Source organism: Phacochoerus africanus, chromosome 13 (genome assembly GCF_016906955.1).
Source record: "Phacochoerus africanus isolate WHEZ1 chromosome 13, ROS_Pafr_v1, whole genome shotgun sequence".
Classification (NCBI taxonomy): domain Eukaryota; kingdom Metazoa; phylum Chordata; class Mammalia; order Artiodactyla; family Suidae; genus Phacochoerus; species Phacochoerus africanus.
The window spans coordinates 411,617-424,431 of NC_062556.1; the positions used below are offsets into that span (position 1 = coordinate 411,617).

General features: G+C 51.2%; 1 protein-coding gene across 2 annotated transcripts in view; it reads left to right on the forward strand.

Annotated features, from left to right (window-relative positions):
• Positions 1-12,815, forward strand: part of PARP4 (poly(ADP-ribose) polymerase family member 4) — an 85,150-nt gene that overhangs the window by 44,135 nt on the left and 28,200 nt on the right. For both annotated transcript variants that reach the window (XM_047756457.1, XM_047756456.1), the window contains exons 17-25: positions 490-576; positions 1,750-1,914; positions 2,796-2,842; positions 2,997-3,075; positions 6,078-6,215; positions 7,873-8,068; positions 9,125-9,192; positions 9,753-9,940; positions 12,202-12,301. In XM_047756457.1, the coding sequence (XP_047612413.1) occupies positions 490-576; positions 1,750-1,914; positions 2,796-2,842; positions 2,997-3,075; positions 6,078-6,215; positions 7,873-8,068; positions 9,125-9,192; positions 9,753-9,940; positions 12,202-12,301 (1,068 nt within the window). The remainder of the gene's footprint in view (positions 1-489; positions 577-1,749; positions 1,915-2,795; positions 2,843-2,996; positions 3,076-6,077; positions 6,216-7,872; positions 8,069-9,124; positions 9,193-9,752; positions 9,941-12,201; positions 12,302-12,815) is intronic.

The window sequence follows — 12,815 nt, forward strand, 5'->3', positions numbered from 1 at the left end:
CTTTTCTGATTCAAAGTCTTATTAGATAAGTACATTTTTATGATCACTTTATTTTTTGTTTTAATTTATTTAGTTGTTGGTTGTTTGTCTTTTTTTTTTTTTTTCTTTTAGGGCCGAACCTGAGGCATATGGAAGTTCCCAGGCTCGGGGTCAACTTGGAGTTACAGTGCCTGCCTACACTGCAGCCACAGCAACGCCAGACCCGAGCCTTGTCTGCGACCTACACCACAGCTCACTGCAATGATGGGTCCTTAACCCACTGAGTGAGGCCAGGGATGGAACCTGAGTCCTCATGGACACTGGCGGGGTTCCTTGCCGCTAAGCCACACAGGAAGTCCCCTGTGATCCCTCTTCAACACTAAGTCAGCATCCCTCTTAGATGCTTCGTTTTCTGCTTTCGCCTGGATTTTAATAATGCCCATGACATTTCCCTTGTTAAACTCTGAAATCACTCTTCACATGATGCCTGCTCTAAAACCTCTTTTCCAGGTGAAGGAGAAGGAAGCAGCTCACCGCGAGTACGGAGAGGCAGTCAGTCAAGGTCACGGCGCATACCTGATGGACCAGGATGCACCGGTAGGACTGGACCTTCGCCCATTAGGCCTTCACCCTCTCTGACGGTTCAAGACAGCTTAGGATTTTGTAGACTGTCTGGCTGGACATCGTGCATTTCTTCAGATCCCACCGCAGAACCGCCACCCACACTCCTAGGTGGCATCTCTGAAGGAAGCCCAGGCTCTCATTCAAGTCTCTGAAGGGCGAGCCTCGGTGACTGTACAGTAATCTTCTCCGCGTTGCTTGCCCACCCTGCCCAGGGTGCCCTTGGGGTCCCTTCACCTGTGTCAACCATATTGTGACACAGCCCTAAGCCAAACACACTGAGTGTCCACCACAGCATCTTGAGTAGAACAGGGATGTGCCTGGGACTGTCAGGAGGTCCTTTGTGTAGGTTCAGAAAAGTATATCCAATCTCTCTCTCTCTCTCTTTTTTTTTTTTTGTATTTTCTTTCTTCCTTTTTTTCTCCTGGTCTTTTTAGGGCCGCACCCACAGCGTATGGAAGTTCCCAGGCTAGGGATCGAATCGGAGCCAGAGCCACCAGTCTATGCCACAGCCACAGCCACGCCAGATCTGAGCCACCTCTGTGACCTACACCAGAGTTTGCAGCAACACCGGATCCTCGACCCACTGAGAGAGGCCAGAGAGCGAACCCACATCATCATGGACACTAATGGGGTTCTTAACCCACTGAGCCGCAACAGGAACTCCAATCTCTCTTCTTCTGACCTAGCTGGTCGTGGAGTTATTTCCTTATGCAGTGGTCATCCATACCCACTAAAAGAAAACAAAATACTTTCTCTGAAAAATAAAATGATGAATTTTCTACAAGACAAGAGCGTGAAGTGAGGGCCAAGCTTGGTGAAAGGGGGTCCAGCCCCACAGCCTCTGGTGGAAGCTGCTGGTTGGGGGCCCGCACAGGCCACAGGCTGCGTCTCCCAAGGGGCCAGGCGGGCAGCCCCGTGGCCGAGTCCTGCCCACAGGGCTGGGGCAGGGTCCTGCTCTCCCAGTGCCCTGTAGGTGCCACACCGCCCCCACCGCTGGGGACGGGCCCTGGGTTGTCCTCGGCACAAGCGGTGCTGGTCCTGTGGGCTGTGGCTGTGATTCAGGTCCTCCACGTGAGGGTAGGGATGGAGCGGTTTAGACTGGATGGGCTTCCGCGTCACGAGCTCGGTGATTGGTTTCTATTTCAGGACATTTTCACCGTCAGTGTTGGCAACTTACCCCCTAAGGCTAAGGTCCTGATCAGAATCACCTACATCACGGAGCTCAGCCTGCAAGGCGCCTGCGCTGCCTTCTTCCTACCGGCCACCGTGGCCCCCTGGCAGCAGGACAGAGCTGTGAATGAAAACACTCAGGTTCGTATGAGACAGATGGCATTGAAAGATTTTTTTCTGTGATTTTTGTATAGGGAAGAACCAACGTCGAAAATAATATAATCTTTTCGGCATAAAGCCAGTTTTACTGGCATTTATGTATTTCAGTACATGGAATGTCTGTGAAATGAAGAGAATACACACAGATCTGCTCAATGATGTCCTTTTTTGGGGTTTAATTTTGTTTTTTAATTTTTTACAGTCACACCTGTGGCACATGAAAGTTCCCTGGCTTGGAGTCAAAGCAGAGCTGCCGCTGCAGGCCTCCACCACAGCCACAGCAACGTGGGAAACTTCACCCACTGAGCGAGGCCAGGGATGGCACCCACATCCTCACACACATTATGCTGGGTGCTTAACCCACGGAGCCACAACGAGAACTCCGGCGTCCTGCTTTTGTTCTGTTCAGTCTCTTAAAATGTTGTGTCTGTACTCTGTGCTCGTTATGAAGGACTGTCAGATACACGTAAAGAATGCAGATAAGCCAAAGAGGAAAATTTAAACCATCCTTGATTCTGCTGCCAGAGATGGTAACCAAAGCTACTGGTTAACACTCTGACTTCTGTCCTTCCAGACAGGCTCCTTTGCTGCAAAAAATGTGTACGTGTGCGTGTGTGTGTGTGTGTGTGTAGACCCATGTATAGCTGAACCCTCTGTGAAACTGGTAATCAATCAGCCCTCATATCAGTTGTGTCTTAGCAGTCACTGTCCATCGTGAGCAGATGCTCGTGACAGAGTCCAGTGTGAGACCAGCTGTCTGTTGCTGCTTGCAGGTTGTGGCTTCGGTGACATTGACTCGCCTGGAGTCGCCTGGTGAAACTTAGCACCTGCTTAGTTATGCGTGTATATTTTCCTTTCAACAGGATACGGTCGAGAAGATTTGTATAAAGGAAATAGGAACACAGCAAAGGTTAGTACCTAAAATAGAAAAGTGTTGGCTAATTATTCAATGAACGTTGCTGTTATAGTTTAAATGTTCATTTAAAATTACATAAAAGAAGTGCAAGTGGTTGTTTAACATTGAAGATAATAGACTAAGCCAGCTTTCTCTTCATTTTTTGTAGTTTTTCTCTGACTCTGTCTATTGAGATGCCACACCTGATTGAATTCATCTCCAGTGACACCCACCAACTGAGACAAAAGGTTAGTCTTTGCTTCCACTTCTTAGGGACACCTATTTCAACATTAATTTTATTTTACCAAAGCAAGACATGCACACGGTTTAAAGGTTAAATAAAACTAATGATGGCTTCTAACAAGGAGGAGCCACTGGATCCAGCCTGCCTCTCCCCAGACCCGTGTCCAGAGATGGTGAACTACTTTACATAGTTTAGCTCCTTTCTCCAGGCTTCCAAAGTGTTAGGTGATACCTTTTTTACTGCTGGTTCTTTTTTTTTTGGCCCCAGAGCATGTGGAATTCCTGGGTCAGGGATAAGATGTGATCCAGAGTTGCCACCTAAGCCGCAGCAGTGACGGTGCCAGATCTTTATTTCATTTTATTTTAATTTTTTGGTCATTTTGCCTTTTCTAGGGCTGCTCCCACGGCATACGGAGGTTCCCAGGCTAGGGGTCGAATTGGAGCTATAGCTGCCGGCTTACACCACAGCCATAACAACGCGGAATCCGAGCCACGTCTGCAACCTACACCACAGCTCACGACAACGCCGGATCCACTGAGCAAGGGCAGGGACCGAACCCGCAACCTCATGGTTCCTAGTCGGATTCGTTAACCACTTCCCCACGATGGGAACTCCTGTTTTGCTTTGTTTTTAAGTCCTGCAAGCATTTCAGATCTTCTCTCTGTCCCTGGTGTTCTGAACTCGCATACGAACGTGATGTTTGTTCATTGTATGCAATTCGGGGCCTTCGGTTCTGGGGAGTTTTCTTATATTATAAAAATAGGTGTCCCCTGTGTTTACCTCCAGTGCCTCCGGTCAGGGGGCCCTGGATCGAGCCCCTTGTTCTCCTACCTTTTTTCTCCTATTGCCCATTTTGTGGTCTTTTTATACTACTTTCTGGGTGATTTTCTCACTTTAAAATTCCTATCATTTTACTGAAATTTTAATTTTAGTTCTCATTTTTTGGGGAAGGGCTCTCTTCTGTTCTATAAATATTCCTTTTTTATAGCATCTTTGTGTTTCATGGATGCCTTATCCTCTCTTGTCTCTCTGAAAATATATTTTTTCCCTCTATTTCTCGTCTGGTGGCTCCTTTTTTTGAGTGCTTTTTTCCTGGCTCTTGGTTTGTTTGGGTTCCATGTTCTTGTTAGAGACGTTTCCTCAAACGTCTGGCTCTCTCTGTGATCCTCTTCAGTTGGGACACAGAAGCCAGTGCGGTGCTTGGAGGTGAGCAGAGCGAGTGGACCAAGGCCACTGGCAGCTGGCCGGCTCTTTGGGGTGTCGTGGTGGTGTTTCAGCCCCTGTGTGGCTGTTGACAACCCTTGAGCTGTCACCAGGGAGGACACAAAGGGTCCCACGCCTTAGGAAGCCACTTTCCCTTCATAACCCTGTGCAGCCCTGTACTTCTGTGCTTCATTATTCCTAGGGCTCCCGAGTCTGGATTCTGTTTGGTTGAATCTAAGTAATAAATCCTCAGTTTCTGTTAGTGAGAGAACAGGGTGCTACCTGCTTGCCACCCAGGGCAGGGAGGGGCGTGGGGCTCTGACAGCTCAGGGCATCTGGTCACCGGTACGGCTGGTTTCCCCAGCATCTCCCAGGTGTGCCTTCCCAGGTGGCTGCAGCCCCGGGGGCCCATTGCTGTGGCCCAGGGCGGGGGGCTTCCTCCACTCTGGCCGAGTCCCTTACCACACCTCTTTCCACCTTCCTAAAATCCGTTGACGTCTCTTGTCTGCTTTTGTCTTTGCCCCTCTTCTCAGTGTCTTCATGGTTTGTGCCCCTTTTATTGCTTCCGTTTCATTATAGCGCTTTTTAGGATTTTGCTAGGAAGTGGCGTTCAGCACATGTAAATACTCCTTCCTAAACGGGAAGCCCTCCGCATCAGACAGCGTTTGCTGTTTAACAAACAGTCCCAACACTCTGTGGTTTAAAGCAACAAGCATGTGTTATTTCTCACAGTTTTGTAGGTCGGCTGGGCAGTGGTGGGATGGGCTGGCTGGGCCGGGCCAGGAAGGACTAGAACAGTCTCATTCACATACCTGGCTGGTGGCCTGGTGTCAGCTGGGGGTGGCAGCCCTGTGTCTTTCATCAGCCAGCAGGTTATCTCAGGTGCTCAGCAGGTCAGCTCAGGTGTTCAGCAGCAATAGTGACGAGCCAGACCTATTCCACAAATGCTTCTTGAGGCTCTGCTTGCCTTCCATCTGCCAATGTCCCATTGGCCAAGGAGGTCCCATGGCCAATTCCAGATTCAAGGGCAAAGAAACAGACACAGCCTCCTGACAGGAGAAGCCGTGGAGTCCCACTGCAGAGGGCAAGCCCAGAACTCTGTCACAGCACCTTGGTTGTTTAAAGCTTCTCTTCATGTCTTCAAGTTGTTTGCTATCTATGAAAATACAATTTAAAAATAAAGTAACGGAGTTCCCATTGTGGCGCAGTGGTTAACAAATCCAACTAGGAACCATGAGGTTGCAGGTTCGGTGCCTGCCCTTGCTCAGTGGGTTAAGGATCTGGCGTTGCCATGAGCTGTGGTGTAGGTTGCAGACGCAGCTCGGATCCCGCATTGCTGTGGCTCTGGCGTAGGCCGGTGGCTACAGCTCCGATTAGACCCCTAGCCTGGGAATCTCCACATGCCGCGGGAGCGGCCCAAAGAAATAGCAAAAAGACAAAAAATAAATAAATAAAAAAAAATAAAAATAAAGTATCATTCTAAGATTCCTGTTGAATCGAATGATTCTCTGGTGCTCTTTCAGCTGTATCCAGATAACAGAACACACAGATTTATCATCTTGGGATCCAGGGCTTAAGACGGTCTCAAACTAGCTAGATTTGGTTGTTTGTATCGACTTTAGAATTGCAGGCGGGTAACTGACATGCTAATGGTCACACTTGCAAAAGCTACAGGTCAGAACTGGGATTTACTGCTGCCTTGGTGAGTCTTGATGGGGTTATGTTCACCATGCAAGGGTTTGCTGCTGGTGATGTGGTATCATCCCATTACTTACTTTGTCGTCATGGTTATTTGTTTTGTAGAGAACGGATTGCAAAGCTGTAATTAGCACGGTCGAAGGTAGCTCCCTGGACAGCAGTGGATTTTCTCTCCGCATTGGTTTGCTCGATGCGTGTCTTTCAAGGATGTGGGTTGAAAAACATCCAGAAAAAGAAAGTGAGGTATGGTCTTTCTTACTCCTACTTTCGTAGGAGACAGTGTTGAAAAAGCATTTTAGAATAGATTATTTAAGCTTGGAAATTATCGATAGCATTTCAAAAAGAGCTCTCACATCTCAAGATTTTACAAGTAAAAATATTTATGATATTAGGCATGACAAACTCCTGAGGTTTCACCCAAAAGCCCCAAGTGGCATGTTTCCCGTAAAGATTATCGTTTTTGCCTTAATTCCTACCTAAAGGAAAATCTGCTTCCAGACATTACATTGATTAGTCTGTATCCTTTTATACTGTTTTAAAACATTGATTTTGCAAAAGCAGACACAAAATTATTTATGGCTCTCAGACCCTTTTGTGTGGCTGTCGGGAAGAATCTCTTCTTAAAAGTAAAAGTTGAGGGGTTCCCGTTGTGGCTCAGCGGAAACGAATCCGACTTGTATACAGGAGGCTGCGGGTTCAACCCCTGGCCTCGTGCAGCGGGGACCCAGCGTTGCTGTGACCTGTGGTGTAGATTGAAGATGCGGCTTGGATCCCGTGTTGCTGTGGCTGTGGTGTAGGTCGGCAGCTGCAGCTCTGCTTGGACCGCTAGCCTGCGAACTTCCATGTGCCACGAGTGCATTCCTAAAAAGCAATAAAATAAAAAATGAAGATTGAAAGCAGTAGCAGCAAGGTGGCCCCATAAGAATCCTTTGCATGTATCCGCCCCAACAACAATCGTTTGGCATCCATGCATGGAGAAAGACGCCCCGAGCGAGCTCTGGGGTTTAGTCAGGAGATTCTGAAACGCCAGGGCAGTCCCAGACCAAAGACAGCTGTTCGGAGAAGGCAGGTCCCTATCTAGGCCGCTGACTCGCACAACGCCGTACCCTGAGAACTTGGCTTCAGCCCTGCTTGGCTTGGTCCTGTCGCCAGCACCATCAGGCAAGGGACCCAGGAGGAGTCAGGCCCACCCACTTGCCAGGTAATCGGTGTGCAGAACTTGGCCGCAGCCAGGGACTGGCACCAGCCCTCTTGGCTGCGTCTGGGAGCCCCTGGAGTTCAGCCTGCTAAACTGGCCAGACTGTAGATGCCGAGAGGCGTGGGACCAGACCCCAGCCCTTCCAGGTGCAGTCCTCCCAGAGCCCTGCTGGCAGAGGGTCGCTAGGGGACAGTCTCGGCTGCAGCTCATGATCCAGAGGGACCCATGCTGGGTTCTGGCTGGGCTGGGTCCCCGCACCTCTCAGCCATGGCCCAGGGCAACCGTGCCCCCCAGGAGCCATCCAGCCTCCCCAGGCACTTAGTGTGAGACACAGCTGTCCACACAGCTGGTAATAGGGCTGCTGCCTGAGGACCTGTGGGCCCCAAGCAGACCTTTGTCCCTGCTGGACAAGGTCCTGGCAGCTGCCCCCCCACCCCCAGGGACCAGGCAGATGGCACGTCCCCCCTCGAGTCCAAGACCTGGTGAGGGGCAGTGGGCCTGCACCCGCGGGGTTTCATCAGACGTTCTGGGTCCCTCTTAGATCTTTGTTACTCTATCCCAATTTGCGCCCATCATTTAGGCAGATTGTGGCGTGGGGCTTGGGCCTGAAATTTTGTGTTTCTCGGCACATAACGTGGTACCGGTGTAAACAAGCAGATTTACCTTGGATGGAGCGCCCCTCTAGCCCCTCTCTCCTTCCAGGCCTGCATGCTGGTCTTTCAGCCAGACCTTGGCAGCATCCCCCCCGAGCAAGCCGAGCGGAGCGAAGTGGTCATTTGTCTCGACTGCTCCAATTCCATGGAGGGCGAGACTTTCTCGGAAGCCCAGCGGATCGCCCTGCACGCGCTGTCCTTGGTGGGGCAGCCGTGGAGGGTGAACATCGTCAGGTTTGGCACAGGTCAGTGCGCTTCGGCGCCGTCCGCAGCCCTGGCCCTTGGTGTTAACGCCTAATGACGAGCGCCGAGCACGGCTGGTGCCCCCGACTTCATCTGTGGAGCGAGGGGTCGCACAGGGTGGCATCCAGCAGCCAGGCCCCCAGGTTCAAATCCCACCTCTGCACGCCTTAGCCCCATGTGCTCCTCGACGTTTGTGCGCCTCGGTTTGCGCATCTGTGACGTGATGTGCGGACCAAGCTCTTCAGGTAAAGCCTTCACACCCTCAGCCGTCAGACGTGCTGGGTGAGCATGACGGCTCTTCTTACTCCCCTTGGTCTGATGCGCACGAGGTCCAAGGACAAGGGCAGAACATCTGAAATCAGCAGGTGGAGGGGCTCTGTGAGCAGTGGCCTCAGGAAGCCGCTGGACAGCGGTCCCCAGGGTGGGGCCCAGGGACCTCGGAGCCCCTGAGAGCAGATGGAGTGCGGGGCATCCACGTCCTGTCGGTTTGGCCGAGGTCAGACCAGCACGAGAGGGCCAAGGGCACGGAAGGGCAGTCCGCCTGGGCCTGCGCCTTCTCAGGGCCTGCGTCCTCTGCACGCAGTCTGCTCCCGGACAGGTCCACACCCGTACTTCGACCCAGAGCCTTCTGCTCAGCAAAGTCTGAATTCCCTAGAATTTATTTTATTTACTTATTAATTTATTTTGCTTTTTAGGGCCACACCATGGCACATGGAGGTTCCCAGGCTAGGGATCGAATTGGAGCTGCAGCTGCTGGGCTACGCCACAGCCACCGCAGCGTGGGATCCAAGCTGTGTCTGTGACCTACAGCACAGCTCACGGCAACGCCGGCTCCCTAACCCACTCAGCGAGGCCAGGGATCGAACCTGCCTCCTCATGGTTGCTAGAGGATGAGATTTGCGAACCACTGAGCCATGACAGGAACTCCTGAAAGCACTAGAATTTATTATTTAAGGGAGTACTGTGGTGAATTTTTTATATTAAAATGACCTAGCATTATTGTTTGTTAGTGGCATGACTGTTCCATGGCGGGAGCTCATGGCCGTCCTTTTACGCAGGTTACAAGGAGCTGTTTTCATACCCCAAGTGCATCACGAGCAGCAGCACAGCGTCCGAGTGCATCAGGGTGAGTGACGGAAACTCCCTTTGTCCTGGGTCTTCTTCCTTCAAGTGTCAGTGGTTCTGTCCAGAACCTTGTCTCCCGAGACACCACCCGAACCCCTAGCCCTTCCGTTTGGTTCATTCATAAAAGTGATATGAACTCACTTAAAAAATTGGGAATTAACATGATAGAAAGAAAAAAATCATGCACTGTCCTGAGATGTCACCACAACTGGCAGAACAGGCTGGGGGCAGGGGTCTGCCCTGTCCCCCTTTTCTCTGTCTGTTTAAATGGACCAAACTAGGGATAACCAATTGCCCCCCAGTCCAGGCTGCCCATTCCAGGGGAGCTTTGAAATCATGGTTCCTGAAAAACCAGGAAAAAGCAGTAGGTGCCAAGTGATATGTTACGGTTACTGTGTGACACGAGAGAAACTGTTATGCCACGGATGGATAACTAGGGGAACAAGTCTTTTCAGCGACGCTTTCGCTAAACCCTCATTGAGAGAGGCGCGTCAGTCGTGGTTACAGCCAGTGGGGATGCGCCCCAGAAGGACTCAGCGCCCCTCGCTGTGTTCCCTGCAGTCCGCTACGCCCACCATGGGAAACACAGAGCTCTGGAAGGTGCTCTGGCATCTAAGTTTGCTCCCGCCTGCTCGCGGGCTGCGGAACGTCCTCCTGATCTCAGACGGGCACCTGCAGCACGAGAGCCTGACCCTGCAGCTCGTGAAGAGGAACGCCCAGCACACCAGGCTGTTCTCCTGCGGCGTCGGGTGAGTGCGGGCCTCACGGCACAGACTCGAGCCCACGGCGCGGTGGGCAGCCTGCGGGGAGGTGGTTTGTTGGCCTGCACGGGAGCTGTGGAAGCTCTGAGGTCGGCAGCGGTGTGCAGGAGCTGTGTGGGGCAGAGCTGCAGGCTCCGGGCTCTGGGCCGGCGGCCCGGCTCTCACAGCCTGAACTGGCCCCTGGTCAGCAGTGACCTTGTGAAAGCTGCCGACAGCTCCCCCCCCCCCCCCCCCCCCGCCGCTGGGAAGCGAAGGTGACCATGAAAACAGCGCAGGTTTAATCAGTCTGGGGATTAAATGAGCATATGTATACGTGTATAAAGCTCCAAGAACAGCAGGTACATGGCAAGCTCCGAATCAGTTTTGAATACTGTTATTTTGCAAAACAAGCTCAAATACCACCCCATCCTGAGAAGCCAACAGCTCTGGCAGGGCCGGTCACATACACACAGGCACACGTGGGAGCGCGCACACACACACACACGTGCGCGCACACGTACACGCATGTGCACACACATGCATGCACTCACACACGCATGCACACACACACACAGATCCGACACCCTCACCCCCACCACAGGTCAACCCCCCAGTCACCGGAGATGGTGCCTCTGTGGTCCCCCTGCCGAGGGCAGGTCTTGAGACAGACCCTGAGGTCGTGGGGACCTGGGGTCCGAGGCAGGGCCTTCCTAAGTACGGGACTGGATGAGGGGGGACCAAGGTGGGGGCGGGAGCCGCCTCGGGGGTCCCCCCAGGACACTGGATCCTTTTCCTGATTTTCTACACAGTCGTTAGGGCCTTTCTCTGCTTCTGCCTCCTGTTACATGTTCCTTTGTGTTGACTTGTGAGTTCTTCAGGAGCGGAGACTTTATCCTCTTCAACAGGCTATTCTCCAGGCTGCTCTGCAGCCTCACTGACCCATAAAATCTGTGAGACACAAATAAACTCGAGCTTAAGGATGAGCTAATTAGTGCTGTGATCTCCGCCGATTAAATTCGATAACGGAAGATAAATGCAGTGTTACCAATAGTTCGCCTATTGGTAGCATGGCTCCAAAATAGCTTTCTTAAGACTCTTTTTCTGAAAAACCGTTGATCATTGCTCTAATATTTCAGAAGGATCCTCTCTCTCTAAGAAGGTCATTCTTGGAGTTCCCGCGGCGGCACAAGGGGTTCGGTGGCATCTAGGGAGCACTGAGACGCAGGTTCCATCGCTGCCCGACAGTGGCTTAGGTGACAACTGAGGCTCAGACCTGATCCTGGCCAGAAACCCCATGTGTCCCCGAGGTGGCCAAAAAAGAAAGAAAAAGTTGGAGTTCCCGTTGTGGCTCAGTGGAAACGAATCTGACTCGTATCCATAAGGACGCAGGTTTGATCCTTGGCCTCAGTGGGTTAAGGATCCGGCGTTGCCAGGAGCTGTGGTGTAGGTCGCAGACACGGCTCAGATCCCATATTGCTGTGGCTGTGGTGTAGGCTGGCAGCTGTAGCTCCAATTCGACCCCTATCCTGGGAACCTCCATATGCCACAGGAGCGGCCCTGAAAAGACCAAAAAAAAGAAGAAAAAAAGTCACTCTTCCAGGCAGGGATTAAGCCCAAACCACAGCTGCGGCAACTCGGGATCCTTTAACCCACCGCCCCACAAGGGTTCCCCTGCCTCTGCAGCGACCAGAGCCACTGTGGTCAGGTTCTTAACCCACTGCCCCACAGGGGGAACTCCTAAGAAAGTCATTCTGTATAAGTTGTAGAATTATCCAGAGAAATTTAACAGGACATTGTCATTTAAAATGTCAAAGATGACCTTTGCTGGAATGAGACTTACCTCTTTGCTGTCTAAGCAGGAACCAGATTTTACGCTGTAGACTTTTTATTCGCTCTCTGCCTGTCCTGGCTTTGGGGCTCAGGCATGTTCACTGAGAGCAGGCTGAGATCCTTATCAGCGTTCTGTACCTTCTTGGGAGTTTCTCAGAATCATCGGCTTCCTCCCTTGTGAATCAGAAGTCAGGAATTGCTGCTTCTTTTCTGTTGTGAAAGAGACACAGGTCTTCTGAGATGTGGGCACGCAGACCACCCGAACCTTCAGGCTTTCCGTACGTCTGTCCCAAGTGTCAGTCTGACTTCAGCCGCGGGCAGCCAGTACCTCTGTATGTGACGTGTCTTCTACTGAGGTTTAAGCTGTGTCGGCATTAACTACATGTACTTACGAATATTTCTAAAAGTTCTTGAAAATTAAACATGTGAAATGTTATCAGTTCCACAGCAAACCGTCATATCTTAAGGACTTTGTCCCAGTATGGTGCTGGAGCATTTGAATATTTTAACTCAAAATCCAAACACGGTTGGAAAAAACAGGTATGCTTCTCAAACACCATATTTCTTTTTATTTCTTTCTTTCTTTATTTATTTAGGTCTTTTTGTCTTTTAGGGCTGCACCTGCGGCACACGGAGGGGTCCTACACCAGAGCCACAGCAATGCGGGATCTGAGCCACATCTGCAACCTACACCACAGCTCATGGCAATGCCGGACCCTCAACCCACTGAACGAGGCCAGGGATCCAACCCGCGTCCTCACGGATGCTAGTCGGGTTCACTAACCGCTGGGCTGTGATGGGAACTCTGCAAACATATTTCTAGTCTTATGTTTAAATTGACTTCTTAGAAATCCAATGACAGTAACTTCTGTGTTCTCATTAATGGAAAAGGGAGCTGGAAAGAGGCAGAAGGAACCCCAAGCCTCTGCCTGCCACCCGCCCTTGGTTACCACCAGGCTCACACTTAGCATGAACACAGGAAATATTTCATCAGATCATTCTCCTAGCTAATGGTTTGATTTCTGCTTCATAAAGTCATAGATTGAGTTTTTTT